This window comes from Dama dama, chromosome 10, assembly GCF_033118175.1.
Source record: "Dama dama isolate Ldn47 chromosome 10, ASM3311817v1, whole genome shotgun sequence".
Classification (NCBI taxonomy): domain Eukaryota; kingdom Metazoa; phylum Chordata; class Mammalia; order Artiodactyla; family Cervidae; genus Dama; species Dama dama.
The window spans coordinates 33,594,769-33,609,982 of NC_083690.1; the positions used below are offsets into that span (position 1 = coordinate 33,594,769).

Below are 15,214 nucleotides of genomic sequence, written 5' to 3' on the forward strand. Positions count from 1 at the left end.
GGATCTTAGTTCCCCGACCAGGGATTGAACCCAAGCCCTCTGCACTGGGAGCGTGAAGTCTTAACCACTGGACCACCAAGGAAGTCTGCAACTCTCAGATTTCTATCTCCAACTCAGACCTGAGCTTCTGAACTCTCAGTGGGGCCTCTGAAAATTTCATCTCCTGAGCATCTCCAAGAGGAACTCAAGCAGCCATGTGGGGGTGATCCTTCTTCCCCGCCCCCACACCCCATTTCCTCGGTCCACCCACCAACACATGCCATCGGCATCACCGCTCAGATTCGATCCCCAATCCAGCCACTTCTCTACCTCCACCCATCATGCCGACCAGGCCTGTGGCTGCAGTCACCAACTCACACCAGTCTCCTGCTCTGCTTCCTAGAGTCCATTCTAGGAGCCAGGCTGGCATCGAGCAACCCTACAGAGGTCCTTCCCAAGGCTCCAGAACAATGGCATGCTCTCAAAGACAATCCCCACTCTCTGGCACCCCGGGCGTCTGGGCTGCTCACTGAGGTCAATTCTTTTGCCCAGACACTGCCCAGCTGGGTGTGGGCGGCCCTTCTCAGCCTCCAGGTCTGGCTTAACCGATGGGACCTTCAGAGACCTCCTGACCACCTTCAATGGTTATTCACCACCCCCTCCCCCCACCATTTTTCCTTTCTCCTATCACCCTGTTTATTTCCTAAGCTCTAAGAAATCAGATGGCACGAGTCCAAATTTGGACAAGCACTTACATCCATCCATCCATTCATCTGTTCCACAGATAGGTATTGGCATCTCATGCATACCAGGAACTGCTGTGGGTGCTGGGGATTAGGCAACCAGCCACAAAGCCCCAGCTTACAGTCTAGCGCATCAAACACGCAAGCGGGCATGTGAGTCCACGCACACAGTGGGAGTGCGCCCCCAGAGAGCTCCCGGAACAGACGCCTGGGAGGGGGCCAATGCAATCAGGGCCACTGGAGGCAGGGAGCTAGACAGAATGGCCTCTGGCCCCCTCCCTATCATCTCTAACTATTTAGGAGGAAGCATCCCAGGAAGCCTGGCCTTGCCTGGAGACGCTGGCTCGGCAGTGAGTTGAGCCGGATGTGAGGGCAAGGCCCCCTGTGGGAGTTGGGAGACAAGGCGGCGGTGGGCGATGCGGGAGCAGGGGGTAGGTCTAGGTCTAGGAGCAGGGGCTGCCGTTCTGGAGTCCGTCGTGCCTGCCCTCTCCCACCCACCTGCCCCGGGAAACTGGTCACCTGGAGGAACAGGGAAGGCAGACAAGCTAGCAGCAGGCGGGGCCACCCAGTGGGAGGCTCAGAAGGCGAAAGGCGGCCCAGTCCCGCCTGAGCTCAGGTGGGCCCCCTCTGAAGCCAGTTAAGGGCAAAGGCCTCAGGTCTTCTTTATTGTTGCTGTTTAGATACACAGTCGTGTCCGACTCTTCTGTGACCCCATAGACTGTAGCCCGCCAGGCCCCTCTGACCATGGGATTTCCCAGGCAAGAATACTGGAGTGGGTTGCCATTTTCTCCTCCAGGGGGTCTTCCTGACCCAGGGATGGAACCCGCGTCTCCTGCATTGGCAGCTGGATTCTTCACCACTGCACCACCATGAAACCCTCAGGTCTTCTTTAGGGGCAGGAAAACACCTCTAAAAACTTAGCAAGTGCCCACGTGGGCCAAGCACTGTGCCTCCATTTTTCCATTTCATTCTCAGAAGGGGCCAGGAGGAGGAGGCCACACAACTGTCAGAGAATCCCTTCGTTCACCCCAACCCCCTGTCACCGCCCCAGGGCCCCGCGTCATGCCTGTTGTCACCCCCTGCCCAGCCCCGCCACCCCGGTACCCCGAGCGCGGGCTCCCCTGCACCCCGCCCCCTACCTCTTAATGACAAAGTGGATGCTGTGCCGCTCCTCCAGGATCCGCTTCAGCTTGGGGACTCCGTAGGTGCAGGGGCGCTTGAAGGGGATCTTGTCTGGGATGCCCACGATCTCCACAGCCTCTGGGTCGCAGGCGATCTTCCTGTAGGGGACGGGGACCATGTGGTCCAGGCCCAGGGCTTCCGCTGGAAGGGCAACGGCAAGGCTGAACGCGGGATGGAGGCTGCAGGACATGTGGGGCCCCAGGGCCTGGTCATCACCACCTCCCACCTCCCAGGTACCAACCACTCTGGCCACACAGCAGCCAGAGGGGATCGTCCTGAAATATGTCACTCTGCTCTTCAAAAAACGCCCATAGTCTCCCATCCCACTCAGCAACAACCAAAGTCCTACAAAGCCCTATGTGACCAGAACCTCTGACCTTGTCTCTCTCCTTTCACCACTCTCTGCTTGCTCACCCTAGTCTCTCCAGCTTTCTTTTTTCTTTCTTTTGCCATGTGAGATCTTAGTTCCCTGATCAGGAGTTGGAGGGCGGGGTCTTAATCACTGGACAACCAGGGAAGTTCCTCTCCAGCCTCCCCATTGCTTCCCTAATGTGCCAGGCACACACTCACCCCAGGGCCTTTGCACCTGCTCTTCTGTCTACTCAAACACTCTTCTCCCAGATCACAATAGCCTTCCTTCCTTCCCTCTCTCCATTCAAGCATCTGCTCAACTGTCACCTTACCAGCCTAAAGCAGCCCCCTCCTTCCCTCCCAAGCCCACCCTGATTTGTTTTTCATCCCACACTTATCATAACCTGACGTTACAAACACATTTATCTGTGCATTGGTTCACTGTTTGGGACTGAACTAGGCCAGGGCACACAGTAGATGCTCCCTGTGTATCTGGGAGTGAATGAGCGGCTTCAGGAAGCTTCCAGGCTCATGCTGGGCTCTTGGCAAGATGCTTCCGGTCAGACAGGCATGCCCTCTCCTCCAGGGAGGGGCCCAGTGCCCTGCTCCCTCGTCAGTGACATAGATGAGACGCCGCCAGAAGCGGACAGCTTTGCCAACAGCAATGCAGACGGAATCCGAGCTCGGGAAGTGGTTCTTTGTTCTTTTCTTCCAGACCATGTGGTGTGGTCCTGTCATTTCAGTCACTCATACACCCCAGCTTCTTCTTTTATGCTCTTTTTTAGTATTTTAAATAATTCATTAATTAATTTGACTGCATCGGGTCTTAGTTGTGGCACGCAGGGTCTTTCCTTGTGATGCGTGGGCTCAGAAGTTGACACGTGCGGGCTTAGCTGCTCCATGGCATGTGGGACCTTAGTTCCCCAATCAGGGATCGAACCCACGTTCCCTGCATTGCAAGATGGATTCTTAACCACTGGGCCATCAGGCTCCTCCTTTTCATTTATTCTCTCACCCAATAGTTTTGAATGCCTAATATGGGCTTGATGGTGCTATCATGGGGCCCCAAGGCCTGGGAGACAAAGCTGGGCCAGGTGTCTGCTTTGCTCATGCCTCGCCCAAGGGTGTCTCCAGCCTGTCCCAAGGCCCCGCCAGCTCCTCTCTGCCCCTCAGGCTGCTCTCCATCCTGGCCTGGCTCCTCGGGTCATGCCAGGCTTCATCTGCATCCAGACAAGTGCCAGCCCAGACCTGGACCGCCTTCCCTGCCGTCAGCCACGCCGGGACCCCGGGCAGGGCAGAGTCCCTGTCCGGGATGCTCCCTGGGGTGCCGCCAAGACTGTTTCTCTGTTGACGCAGCCCAGGTCTGCGTTGGCGGCTTTGGCAGCCAGATCCCACTGTGAAGATCACACTTGGCTTGTTGTCTAATTAAACCCTCGAAATCTCAGCAGCTGTCAAACCATTTCTCCCCCACCCCCCGCACCGGTTCCCGAGTATCACCAGCCACCCCCCAGCCTTAGTACTTGAGTGATGGGTTCTTGGGTTTTTCGAGTCCATGTGAATCCAACTCCACTCGGGTTCATCTGACTTGCTGGACCTGTCCTGCCACCGGCCCGGACAGAGATCTGGTTCACAGAAGCCCCAGCTGCTGACTGCTTGGAAGGGGCGGATGGAGCCCCCATGTACAATCCTTGGGCCCTTGTGTCATTTCAACCTCTCCTCAGTGGTAGAGATGGTTGAGGCTTCCTGAAGGCTGGGGTCCCCGCATTTCTTTTCTGGTTTTTTCCCTTTGCACCTCCAGCCCCATCACTGGCCCACTTTGCCCAGAGTTGGGAGCTGAAACGGCAGGGGTGGGGACCAGGAGCAAGATCTGCAAGTCCTGGGTCTGTGGGACGCTTCAGGCATCCAGACAACGTCCTCACCCACCCAGAGGGTCTCCCAATACTCGTGGGGGGCAGCTTCTCCCCTGGGGAGCCGAAGGGACAGCTCAGAGGGAGCCCTGGCCTGAGGAGGGGCGAGGTCTCAACCACTTCAACCCCAACACTCCTCCTTGGGTTTGGCCACGGTGGTGGGCCCCGGTGCTGGCCTTGGGGACAGGCGCAACATTCTGGAAACATCCAGCACACACAACAGGCTAAAGACTGGCACCTGCCGCGCCCACGCGGTGAGGGCAGAACCCATCCACTGCAGACGGACCCAGCCTTCCCCAGCTACCCTCTCTCTGCTCCCCCTTCCGGCTCACACCTGCCTGGGGAGGAAGGGGAGAAGCTCAGGTGCTGAGAGTCCTCTGCAGTACCCCGCCTCGCTCAGCCCCACCCCAACCCGGACGGCCCAGCCCACTAAGCCCACGGGACTCAAGCCTCCCCAGCCCCAGGGTGGATCAAAAAACACCTCCTCCAGGAAGCCACCCCTGACTCTCCAAGCCTGGCTCTGAGTCATCCTCCCTTTCTAAGGCCCCCCACCCCCTGCATGCTACGACACACCAGCACGCACTACCGTATACCACTGCGTACCGCCGCAGACACATCTTCAGGCACCTGCTGAAGCACCTTGAGACCAGAGCCGGTCTGAGTGCCTGGCACAAGGTCGGGGGCTCAAAACGCATGACTGAGAAGGGAGCCAACAGGTCAACGAGTGAGAGCCAAAAGGAAGGGAGAAAGGGGGCTTCCCTGGGGGCTCGGTGGTGAGGAACCCAGTGGCCAATGCAGGAGACGTGGGGCCAGTCCCTGATCGGGGAAGATCCCACGTGCCTCTGGGCAACTAAGCCCGTGCACCACAGCCCCTGAGCCTGTGCCCCAGAGCCCATGCTCCGCAACAAGAGAAGCCCACACGCCACATCTAGAGAGCAGCCCCTGAGCCTCGCAACTAGAGAGAAGCCTGTGCAGCAACACAGACCCAGCACAGACAAGATAAATCAATAACATTAATTTTTGTGAAAAAAGGGAAGCAGCAAGTGCGGTATGTGACATAGTTAAGTACACATGTGATCTTCAATTCTGGTGTGTGTGTGTATGCGTGTGTGTGTGTGTGTATGTTTGCTTAGTCGCTTCAGTTGTGTCCGACGCTTTGAGACCACATGGACTATAGCCCGCCAGGCTCCTCTGTCCAGGTGATGATACTGGAGTGGGTTCCCATTTCTCCTCCAGGGGATCTCCCCGACCCAGGGATCAAACCCGTATCTCCTGAGCCTCCTGCATTGGCAGGTGGATGCCTCACCGCTGAGCCACCTGGCAATCCTTCTGGCAAATCGCTAAATCCCCGGAGGGGGTGGTGGGAACTGCAGATGGGTAGACAAGTTGGACAGAAGTGTGGGTACCCTGGGGACCCATTACTTGTGAATGGTGTCTGAAGCAGGGGTGCAGTCTTGAGGGACTGCGCCCTTAACCTGGGGGGCAGTCTGTAACTCCGGGCAGTTAGGGTCAGAACTGAAACAAGATGTTGGGCCCCCAGCTAGTGTCCACAGAACTGGAGGGTTGCGTGATATGGAAAACACAGATTTCTGCTGTTAGAAGTGCTGTGAGCAGAGGAAGAGGGTTTATTTTTTTAGGCAAGCAAGGGGGGAGAGGGGCTGGCCAGGTGGCTCAGTGGTATTGAATCCACCTGCCAAGCAGGAGACCCGGGTTCAATCCCTGGGTCGGGAAGATCCCCCAGAGAAGGAAATGGCAACCCACTCCAGTATTCTTGCCTGGAGAACCCCATGGACGGAGGAGCCTAGAGGGCTACAGTCCGTGGCGTCACAAAAGAGTCGGACACAACTTGGTAAGTGAACAACAACAAGGAGGGGAGGGAGGGCAGTGAAGCCGTCTTGATTTGGGTCGGTCTGGTCATGGTGAGAAGGCCAAGGTTAGGGAGGACTGGGCAACTCCAGGGCATCTGGCAAGTGGCCGTGGACTCCCAGGGCGGTGCTCTCCCCTGACCCCACAGGAGCAGCAGTTCCGCAGGTCCCGGACCCTCCTCTCTGTCCCTGTAGCTCTGGGTGGTGCCCCCTCCCCCCGGCCTCCTCCTTCGGTATCCTCATGCAGAGGGACCACCCCCCGGGGGGCTGCACGATGCCAGTGAGTCAGTGACATCACAGCTGCGTGCCGAGTGATCTGGGGGTACCTGCGTCATCTCATCCCACCCTGGCCAGGGCCACACTGCAGCTGATCATTGAGTGGGGCTCACAGGCAGAGTGCAACAGAGGCTGAGCCAGTGAGGGGACCAGGGGTGGGGGGGACTTGGGGATCCCGGGTCTCAGCGTGAGTTTACAGGTCTGGCCCCAGCCTCCGAGCCGACAGTGGCTGCCCTGCTCACCTGGCTGAAGAACCACCTTGTGGAAGACCCCCCCACCCCGGCCCCAGTTACCACCTGTGCCTGTCTCCCGGAATACTGTGAGCTGACGCGCTCTGAGCCCAGCTCTGTCCTGGGTGCCAGGGACACCGAGGGGCCAGGGCTGTCTGGGGACAGATACAGACATGGTGCATCACGCATGCGACACGGAACAGAGAGGAAACCATCGGGGATTTTGGGGCCCAGACTGAGTTTTGAAGAACAAGTAAGGAGTCTGGTCCGAAAAACCTGCAAAGAGCTCGCCGGGCAGGGGGCATGCCAAGAAGGGTACACAAGTGAGGTGATAGGATATGGCACGGTGCGATGGGGAGCTTGTGGGCATGCGAGGCCGACAAACATTTTTCTGGATGGTCCCCTAGATGGGCAGTCGCCCCACCACGTTTCCGGCCCGCCTCCCACAGGTGAGTCAAAGTCTAGGGCTAGGCCATCAGTCCCGCCCCCAGCCCCGGGGAATCTGGAAGGGAAATATTGACACAACCGCCCCCTCCCCAGACAGGAGACGACATTTGCGTTGACGGCGCGCGGGTGCCAGCATATGGCTCCCGCTGTCATGTTGGGGAACACGAGTGATTGCCACATAATGAGCTGCTCAGCGCGCTGCCAGGGCCACCCCGCGGGCCCGCCGCCCACTCACCATATCTGCTGTTAAACAGGATCTGCACGCACTCCCGCAGGGTGTTGATGTCCTCGGTTTCCTTGATGAAGGCGTCCCATTTCTCTATCAAAACACAGGAGGGATGAGTGAGGCCCGTCCGAGCGGGGACCCCACGGTCTGGAGGCCTCTGGCCTCTGTCCACCCACCGCACGTGTGTGCCCTATTTCTGCAGTCATGCCTGACTCTTTGCGACCCCGTGGACTGCAGCCCGCCAGGCTCCTCCGTCCATGGGATTCTCCAGGCAAGAATACTGGAGGGGGTCGCCATTCCCTCCTTCTCTAGGGGATCGTCCCGACCCAGGGATCGAACTCGTGTCTCCTGCATTGCAGGTGGATTCTTTACCCACTGAGCCACCTGGGAAGCCCCCGGTCTGCCCCATGGGCAGTGCGTATCATGCAGGCACAACCAGTCCATCCTGGGCCTCTCCTGAGTCTCGACCTTCGAAACCTAACCGTCACGTCTGATGCAACCGGGTTCTCAACCAGCTCTGGCCTTGGCGGTGTCCCCTCGAACCCTCAGCCCTGCTGGCCTCTCCCACAAAGCCAAAGTCTCTGCCTCAATTTAGCATGAATCACTAAAGAGATCATTTGGTTCGTTAAAATTATAAAAGGAACATCTTTAATTTACTAAGTGGTTATCTGGGCTAAGTACTTTGTACATATGTAACATCCTAGTTGGGGCTTCCCAGGTGTTACTAGTGGTAAAGAACCAGCCTGCCAATGTAGGAGATGTAAGAGATGCGGGTTCAATCCCTGGGTGAAGATCCCCTGGAGGAGGGCATGGCAACCCACTCCAGTATTCTTGCCTGGAGAATCCCATGGACAGAGGAGCCTGGTGGGCTACAGCCCACAGGGTCGCAAAGAGTTGGACATGACAGAAGCAGTTTAGCACGCAATATCCTAGTTAACCCCTCAGGACAATCTGTAAACACAGATTGCAAACGTAGCATTATTTCCATTTTGTAGGTGGGGAAACTGAGTCTCAGGGAGACTAAGTAACTTGCCTGAGATCACCCAGCTAGAACCTGGTGAGATTCTGTCTCAGCTTGGATCCCTTGCCCACAGTGGCCTTCCACAAGGCTGTTGAGCGTGAACATCCAGGCCCCCTCCCTGCCTGACATGAACCTTGTTCGGGGGCAGTCAGGGGTCTCTATTCTGATCCCAGGACACTAGGTTTCTTAAGGAACCTCTCATCGAAGTGAGGCTGAGACCTCCACAAGGCAAAGTTGCTGCAAAATCTTACTTCATCCTTTTTCTGGTATAAATGAATTCCACATTTTCCTGTTCCCTATATTGCGTGGTACTTTAAAAATGTGTCCACAGGACTTCCCTGGTGGTCCAGTGGCTAAGACTCTGGACTCCCAAAGCAGGGGGCCTGGGATTGATCCCTGGTCGGGGAACTAGATCCCATAAGCCACAACTAAGAATTCACGTGCCCCAACTAAAGATCCTGCATGCTGCAACAAAGGCCTGGCACAGCCGAACGAGTAAATAAACATATTCTTAAGAAGCCTCTCCCTTGCCTGAAGGGCCTGAAATTAAAACAAAAAATATCTGTCCATCTGGCCACATACTTCTTGGACACCTGTCCCTTCACAAGGTGGAGTTTAATTCCTCTCTCTCCCCTTTGAGTATGAACTGGATCAAGTTCTTGGCTTCATTTTTTTTTTATGGCCATGCCATGCAGCTTGCAGGATCTTGGTTCCCTGACCAGCAACTGAACCTGTGCCCCCGGCAGTGGAAGCATGGAGTCCTAACCACTGGACCGCCAGCAAAGTCCCAGGTTCCTGGCTTCTGATGGGTAGAACATGGCAGAAGTGACAAGTGATTTCCAAGGCTGGGTCATAAAAGACACGTGGCTCCCTCCTCACTCTCTCAGATCACTAATTCCAGGAAGCCAGCTGCCGCATTGTGAGGGTACTCAAGCAGCCCTGTAGAGGCCCACGCAGTAAGGAATACAAACCCTGCCAACAGCCACATGGGCGAGGCTGAAGTGGATCCTCTGGCCCCAGCCAAGCCTTCAGATGATCATAGCCCCAGCTGACATCTTGATCACAGCCTCATGAGAGATACCAAAACCATAACCACCTGGCCACCCTGCTCCTGAATTCCTGATCCACAGAAACCATCAGGCATCAGTGCTTGTCGTTTTAAGTTTTGGGGCAATTTGTTACACAGCACTGTGTAACTATTACATATTGGTTTTACTCACAAGTCCCTTATGCAGTGCTGGTCCTCCTATCTTTCAAAAAGACTCAGGGGACACACATCCATGCCAGGAGGCACCACCCCAGTCCTGGATCCCCACTCTGGGCAGGGTGCTGCCACGGGCACTGTCCTACCTGACTTGTCATGGACGATGGAGAAGAGGATCCGCTTAGAGGCATGGACGTTCTGAATGAGAGGACCTCCAGGACCAGTGGGCTTCTGTCCTGGACAAGGGAGCGGAAAGGTACAGGTTCAAGGTGGGCCCTAAGAGGGGTTCCCCTAGATCTGGCCTGGGTGCATAGGTTGGAGCTCTGGGGTAACATTTCCCCCACCAGGGAGAACACAGAACCGAGCCCCGTGATCAGGAACGCAAGGCAGGTTCGCTGACCAGAGGCCTGAGACAGCTGCAGCAGAGTCTGCTCTCTGGATGGCAGATGGGGAAGAAAGTCCCAGCTCCCCTTTTACAGGCGGGGACACATTTCAGGCATACAAGCCCTGTCCTCCTGCTCTGCCGACACTGTGGAGCGGTGGGTGGGGTCCCTTTTCTCCTTCTCATGACTCAAGAGCACCTACTCTGTGCCAAGCATTGCACTCGGCGCTTGAGTACAGTGCTTCTCAAACTTGGGCACCCACTGGAACCACTTGGCACACCTGTCAGTTTGCAGGAGGCTGGGCCCCACCCGCAAAGTGCCGGATTCAGCAGGCCTGCGGCTGGGCCCGAGAATGCGCACTGCTAACGCGCTCCGTCATTTCATCACGGTGATAATCCAGCTAGACAGGTACTCTCAGCATCTCCATTTTACAGAGGAGGAACCTGAGGCTCAGAGAGGTAGACAGATTTGCCCTGGAACACACAGCCACTCTGTAGAGGGGCCAAAATAAGGATACAGGTCTTTCTCATGCCCAGTTTTTCCTTGTTTCTGGTACCCCCTACTCCATGCTGGGTATGCAGTAGGTGCTCATTATGCATGGACCTGATTGGTATGCTTACTCTCCCCCCCCAGAGACTCCCCTGGGGATCCTCTTGGGCATCTCTTGCCCCAGATCACAGATGACTGGGCGGAGGATGGGGTCTGACTGAGTCTAAGCTAGGACGCCAGCTGCCCCGCCCCAGCCCCTGGCTCCAAGATGCCTCCTGCAGCCCTGAGCACCGCGACCTCCCCTGGGAAGCTGCCCCTGCAGGAGTGACCTCTGTCCCACTCCCAGACTCAGGGGTCCCGGAAGCAGCTTACCACAGCAGTCCGGGAAGTCCTGGGCAGCGGGGGCCTTGGGCTCCGGCCCGGGCCGGCCGAGGCCCAGGTCGCTGGGGCCAAGCGGGCAGGCGGGCGCCTCCTGCTTGAGCTCCCGCACGGTGTGGTTGGGGAGGGCCGTGCTGTACAGAAAGCTGGCCACGGACGAGGAGGGGGCGGTGGGGGGCAGGTCCTGGGGTGGCCCCTTGGGGGTCTGGCTGTGCAGGCCACAGTCCCGAGCCCCCTTGGCTAGCAGAGAGACGCCATTCAGCTCCACCAGGGCCTTCGAGTCCCGCCCGCCATCCTCGAGCGGCCTGGGTGAGGGAAAGGACACGCGATGGCTTCGCACCCCTGTCCAGCCAGGGCTACGTCTGCCCCCAGCCCTCCCTGCCCAGAGCACGACAGCCTGTGAGGCACGCGGGACGGGAGCGAGTCCTCATTTACAGGCGGGGGTGTGACATGTCCAGGGTGCTGTGCCTGGACCCTCCCCGAGGACCGGGGCCCTGCCCCTCGACCTCTGTGCCCCGCGGCCACCCATCGCATCCTTTCAGCTGCAGCCAATCGGCTTTCACCTCCTAACACATCCTTCCTCCCCGGGTTCATGTTCTGGCCGCGGTGCCCTAGCCCCGATGGGTGGCTCAGGCTGCTTCCCGGCTGACCGGGTGATCGGTACCCTCCCCCACCCACCAGCCCCTAATGGAACCTTGCTTGACAACCCCAAGGAGCACCACGATGCGGCTTCCCGCCTCCACACAGGCTGTTCCTGATACCTGCGGGGCTGCCGGTGCTCTCTCTTCCCCAACCGAGCCTCTCTGCACATGGAAGTCCCCAGGGAAGACTTCTGTGACTCGACAGCTGGCTTGGAGCACGCTCTGTGCCTGCGTTTCTGCCTCACTCCTGCCGTCAGACTGGGAGCTCTTACAAGCAGGGTCCCCGGTTGGGAATCTGAAGTCCCCTCCCCTCCGGCTGGGCCAGCGGCCACAGCACGGAAGGTCATCGCCTGGCCCGGCCCCCACAGTCCGGCTACTGGCTCTCGGCTACTCCCGGGCCGGCGGCCTCACTCACCTCTTGAGCTTGAAGCGGATCCGGTGGCTGTGCTCCAGGATGGCCATGAGGGCCTTGGGGTCGTACTCGGCCGGCCTCCGGAAGGCCAGGCCCTCGGGCAGCCCCTGCACGGCCAGCAGCCCCGGCTCCCGGAGCAGCCGCTCGTAGGGCAGCGGCACCACGCTGGCCCTCCCCAGGGCCTCGCCTGCGGGCGCAGGGGGTGGAGGAGAGAGGCCTGATGAGAGGGCAGCCAGGCCGGGGCGGGGGCCGGGCGCGCCCCAGAGCTGGGGCCATGCTGAGCCACTCCCTACGGTGCCGGGTCCCCAGGAGACTGGACCCCACGGGCCCCTTCAGTTGCAAACCTCACACAGACTGACCCCCTGCAGGTGGAGCGGGTGGGGGCTGTGGATGGCCCCCCCACCTCCCTGCTGTCTGCAGCTGAGGGCCGTGGCTGCCCATCAAAGGGGTCCCCTGGCTTCCCTGCCACTCTCTTCTCCGGGCTTCTGGGTGGAAGGGAAAGCAGGGCCAGGGGCTCAGGCAGGAGGTGAGGAGGGGGGCGCGGTGAGAGACAGAGAATACACAGGGGAAGGGCAACTGCTGCGGGGACGAAGGAGAAAGGATGAGAGAGGGGAGGGCAGGGGAGGACGCGAGGGATGGAGACGAAGCGAGAGACAGAACAGACAGGCTGAGAAGATGGGGAAGGACGTCCCTGGTAGGCCCGTGATCAAGACTCCACACTCCCAATGCAGGGGCGCAAGTCTGGTCCCTGGCTGGGGTACTAAGGAAGATCCCACACATGCCACATGGTGTGGCCAAAAAAAAAAGATGGTGAGCATGAGGGAAGGGGGGATGGAAGGGGTGGCGAGGGGCCTGGGCTCACGGACTTCTGCCGCCCCCCGCCAGGAGGCTGAGGGCTTCCCAGGTGGCGCTAGTGGTAAAGAACCTGCCTGCCAATGCAGGAGACATAAGGGGCTCAGGTTCGATCCCTGGGTCTGGAAAATCCCCTGGAGGAGCAAATGGCAGCCCACTCCAGTATTCCTGCCTGGAGGATCCCAGGGACCGAAGAGCCTGGTGGGCTATAATCTGTGCATGTAGGCCTGCTAAGTCACTTCAGTCATGTCTGACTCTTTGTGACCCTGTGAACCATGACCTGCCAGGCTCCTCTGTCCTTGAGATTCTCCAGGCAAGAATACTGGAGTGGGTTGCCCTTACCTCCTCCAGGGGATCTTCCCAACTCAGGGGTCAAACCCGAATCTCCTAGGTCTCTTTCATTTCATGCAGGTTTGTTACCACTAGCGCCACCTGGGAAGCCCAAGGGGGCTAAGGTCCACGGGGTTGCAAAGAGTTGGACACGGCTGAAGCGACTGAGCATGCACCTACCAGAAGCCAGAAGGAAGCTACGCCCCTCGTAGCCACTTCTGATTCTGCCCGAGGCAGGCAGGCAGTCGGGGTGCCGTGAGCAGGGGCAGGGCTCTGGGCATGTGCCCTGTATATGGCAAGACTTTCTGCAGTGACACAGCCCACCACGCGTGACCAGTCCTCCCATCCCAGGGCCTCCAGACCCTGACTCCCCTTGGCTTCCTTCTACTGACATCTAGACTCCAGCAGGGTTTCCCTACTCGCCCAGACCTCTGCTCCAGAGAGCCAAAGGCTGCAGGAGGGGAAGGAATAATGCAGATGAGAAATAATGGTGGCGGGGGAGAGGGGGAGGGAGTCCCTTAGGGATGGAAGGGACCGCCTGAGGTCACCCAGGGAGCGTGGAAGTCACCACTGGGCCAGAGACCTGGTGGCAATCTGACATTTCCTGAGGGAGGCCAGGCCTGCGCATCCCTTCCCCTTTTCCCACTCCAGAAGAAAGACTTGGGTGGTCAGTTAGACCTCATTCAGTCATTCAACAAACACCCTCTGGGCTCCTGCTATTGCTGGGCTCTGAAACTGCAAGCTAGAAACAGCAGAAAGTGCAGGCGTGGTCCCAGATCCTGGAGAGCAACCGGGTGAGGACACAGGGGGTGCCCACAGGGGACCCTAACCCAGCTGGGAGCTGGGGGCTTCCTGGAGCTGAGCCTCAGACAGCAATGCCATGTCCACCAGACAGAGGAGGAGAAGGGCCGGCCCGACAGGCGCAGCAGAGCAAAGGTGAGGAGGTGTGAAATGAAGCCAGAGTGAGTGGGAGCAGAGGAAGGTGGTCAGAAGGGCTGGAGGGGGGGTTGGCAGGCTGGGGTGGGGGCTGATGCCACACCCAGGGTGACGGGGAGCCCAAGAAGGGAGTGGAGGAAAGAGCTCTGTGGTCAGACCTGTGCTTTAGGAAGATGCCTGGCACAGGGCAGGTGGGGGGCGGCAGAGAGCTGGAGGCTAGGCGATCAGGGCAGGGATGGTGGTTCAAGGAAACGGGGCTGGGCTGGGAGATCCATGCCTGGGGATGCAGAACAGGGGAGAGCTGGAGGGTGAGGGGGAGAAGGTCCCCACGCCTTGAGGTTTTGCCCACGGCCTGCAGTGGCGGGAGCGGGGCCTCCTCAGCTGGGGAGGGTGGGGCCGGGGGCTCCCACCCACCTGGGGGCCCCAAATGGAATGAGGAAGGATCTTACTATAAAGAACATCAAACACCTCCTCTACCATCTTCCGCAGAAGGTACACGTCCGAGCCATGTTCCAGGGCAGACCGTGGGATGTTCCGGCTGCCACCCTCACCCCGTGGCACCTTCTTGGGGTGCTCTGCCTCCGGCTCCTTCAACGGGGGCCCTCCTGCGGGACAGAGCAGGTGAGGCCGTGGTGAGTTCTCGCGTCACCACCAGCCCAGTGAGCGGGGATGTCCCTGGCTGAGGTCGAGTCCTGCGGCTGGGCAGCCAACACGGAGTGCCCACGGAGGAATGAAGGAAGGATTAATGAGTGAGTGAGGCCTGCCCCAGCCACCTGCCTAGGGCCAGGCTGGTCATCAGAGCGCCCAGTACTCAGCGCAGGGCACGCATCCCTGCTTACCTCTAACTCACCGGCTGACCCTGGGTAAGTCCCTTCCCTCTCCGGGCCTCAGTCTCTGAGCTCTCAACGGGAGACTAGCTGACCTGGGGCAGAACTGGGGTTCAATGAGTGTCCGGTCCATCACCCCTTTCTGTCTTAACCAATCGAGGTCCTACCTTTCTGCTCTGCCATATGGGGAGATGATGGGGACCCCAGCAGGAGGCTGAAGGGGGCTGTGAAGCACTTCATGCCAGGCTGGGCCAGGGTGGGGGCCTGGGAGCATGGGGAAGATGCTAGAAACTTTGTTGGAAAGAGAATGAGAGGAGGGCCTGGGGGCCCCCCCTCTCAGCTTGGAGTCTGCTCTCCTTGGGGACCTGTGAAGCTTGAAATAAACCAGCCAAGTTCCCGGCGCTATAAATAGTGGCTCTGCCTGGCTCTGGGAAGCCAGGTGCACCTTCCCCAGGCTCCGGGCTGGCTCCCAGCCTGGCCCATGAGGGCCACAGACCCCCGCCACTGCCCACCCTACCCAGATCCAGGTCTCCTG

General features: G+C 58.9%; 1 protein-coding gene across 6 annotated transcripts in view; it reads right to left on the minus strand.

Moving 5' to 3' along the window:
* The window catches only part of GTF2IRD1 (GTF2I repeat domain containing 1), a 116,036-nt gene that overhangs the window by 56,512 nt on the left and 44,310 nt on the right, over positions 1-15,214 (minus strand). For all 6 annotated transcript variants that reach the window (XM_061153392.1, XM_061153393.1, XM_061153394.1 and 3 more), the window contains exons 4-9: positions 14,302-14,457; positions 11,738-11,921; positions 10,676-10,986; positions 9,578-9,667; positions 7,216-7,299; positions 1,862-2,045 (exon numbers count right to left, since the gene is read on the minus strand). In XM_061153392.1, coding sequence (XP_061009375.1) covers positions 1,862-2,045; positions 7,216-7,299; positions 9,578-9,667; positions 10,676-10,986; positions 11,738-11,921; positions 14,302-14,457 — 1,009 coding nt within the window. The remainder of the gene's footprint in view (positions 1-1,861; positions 2,046-7,215; positions 7,300-9,577; positions 9,668-10,675; positions 10,987-11,737; positions 11,922-14,301; positions 14,458-15,214) is intronic.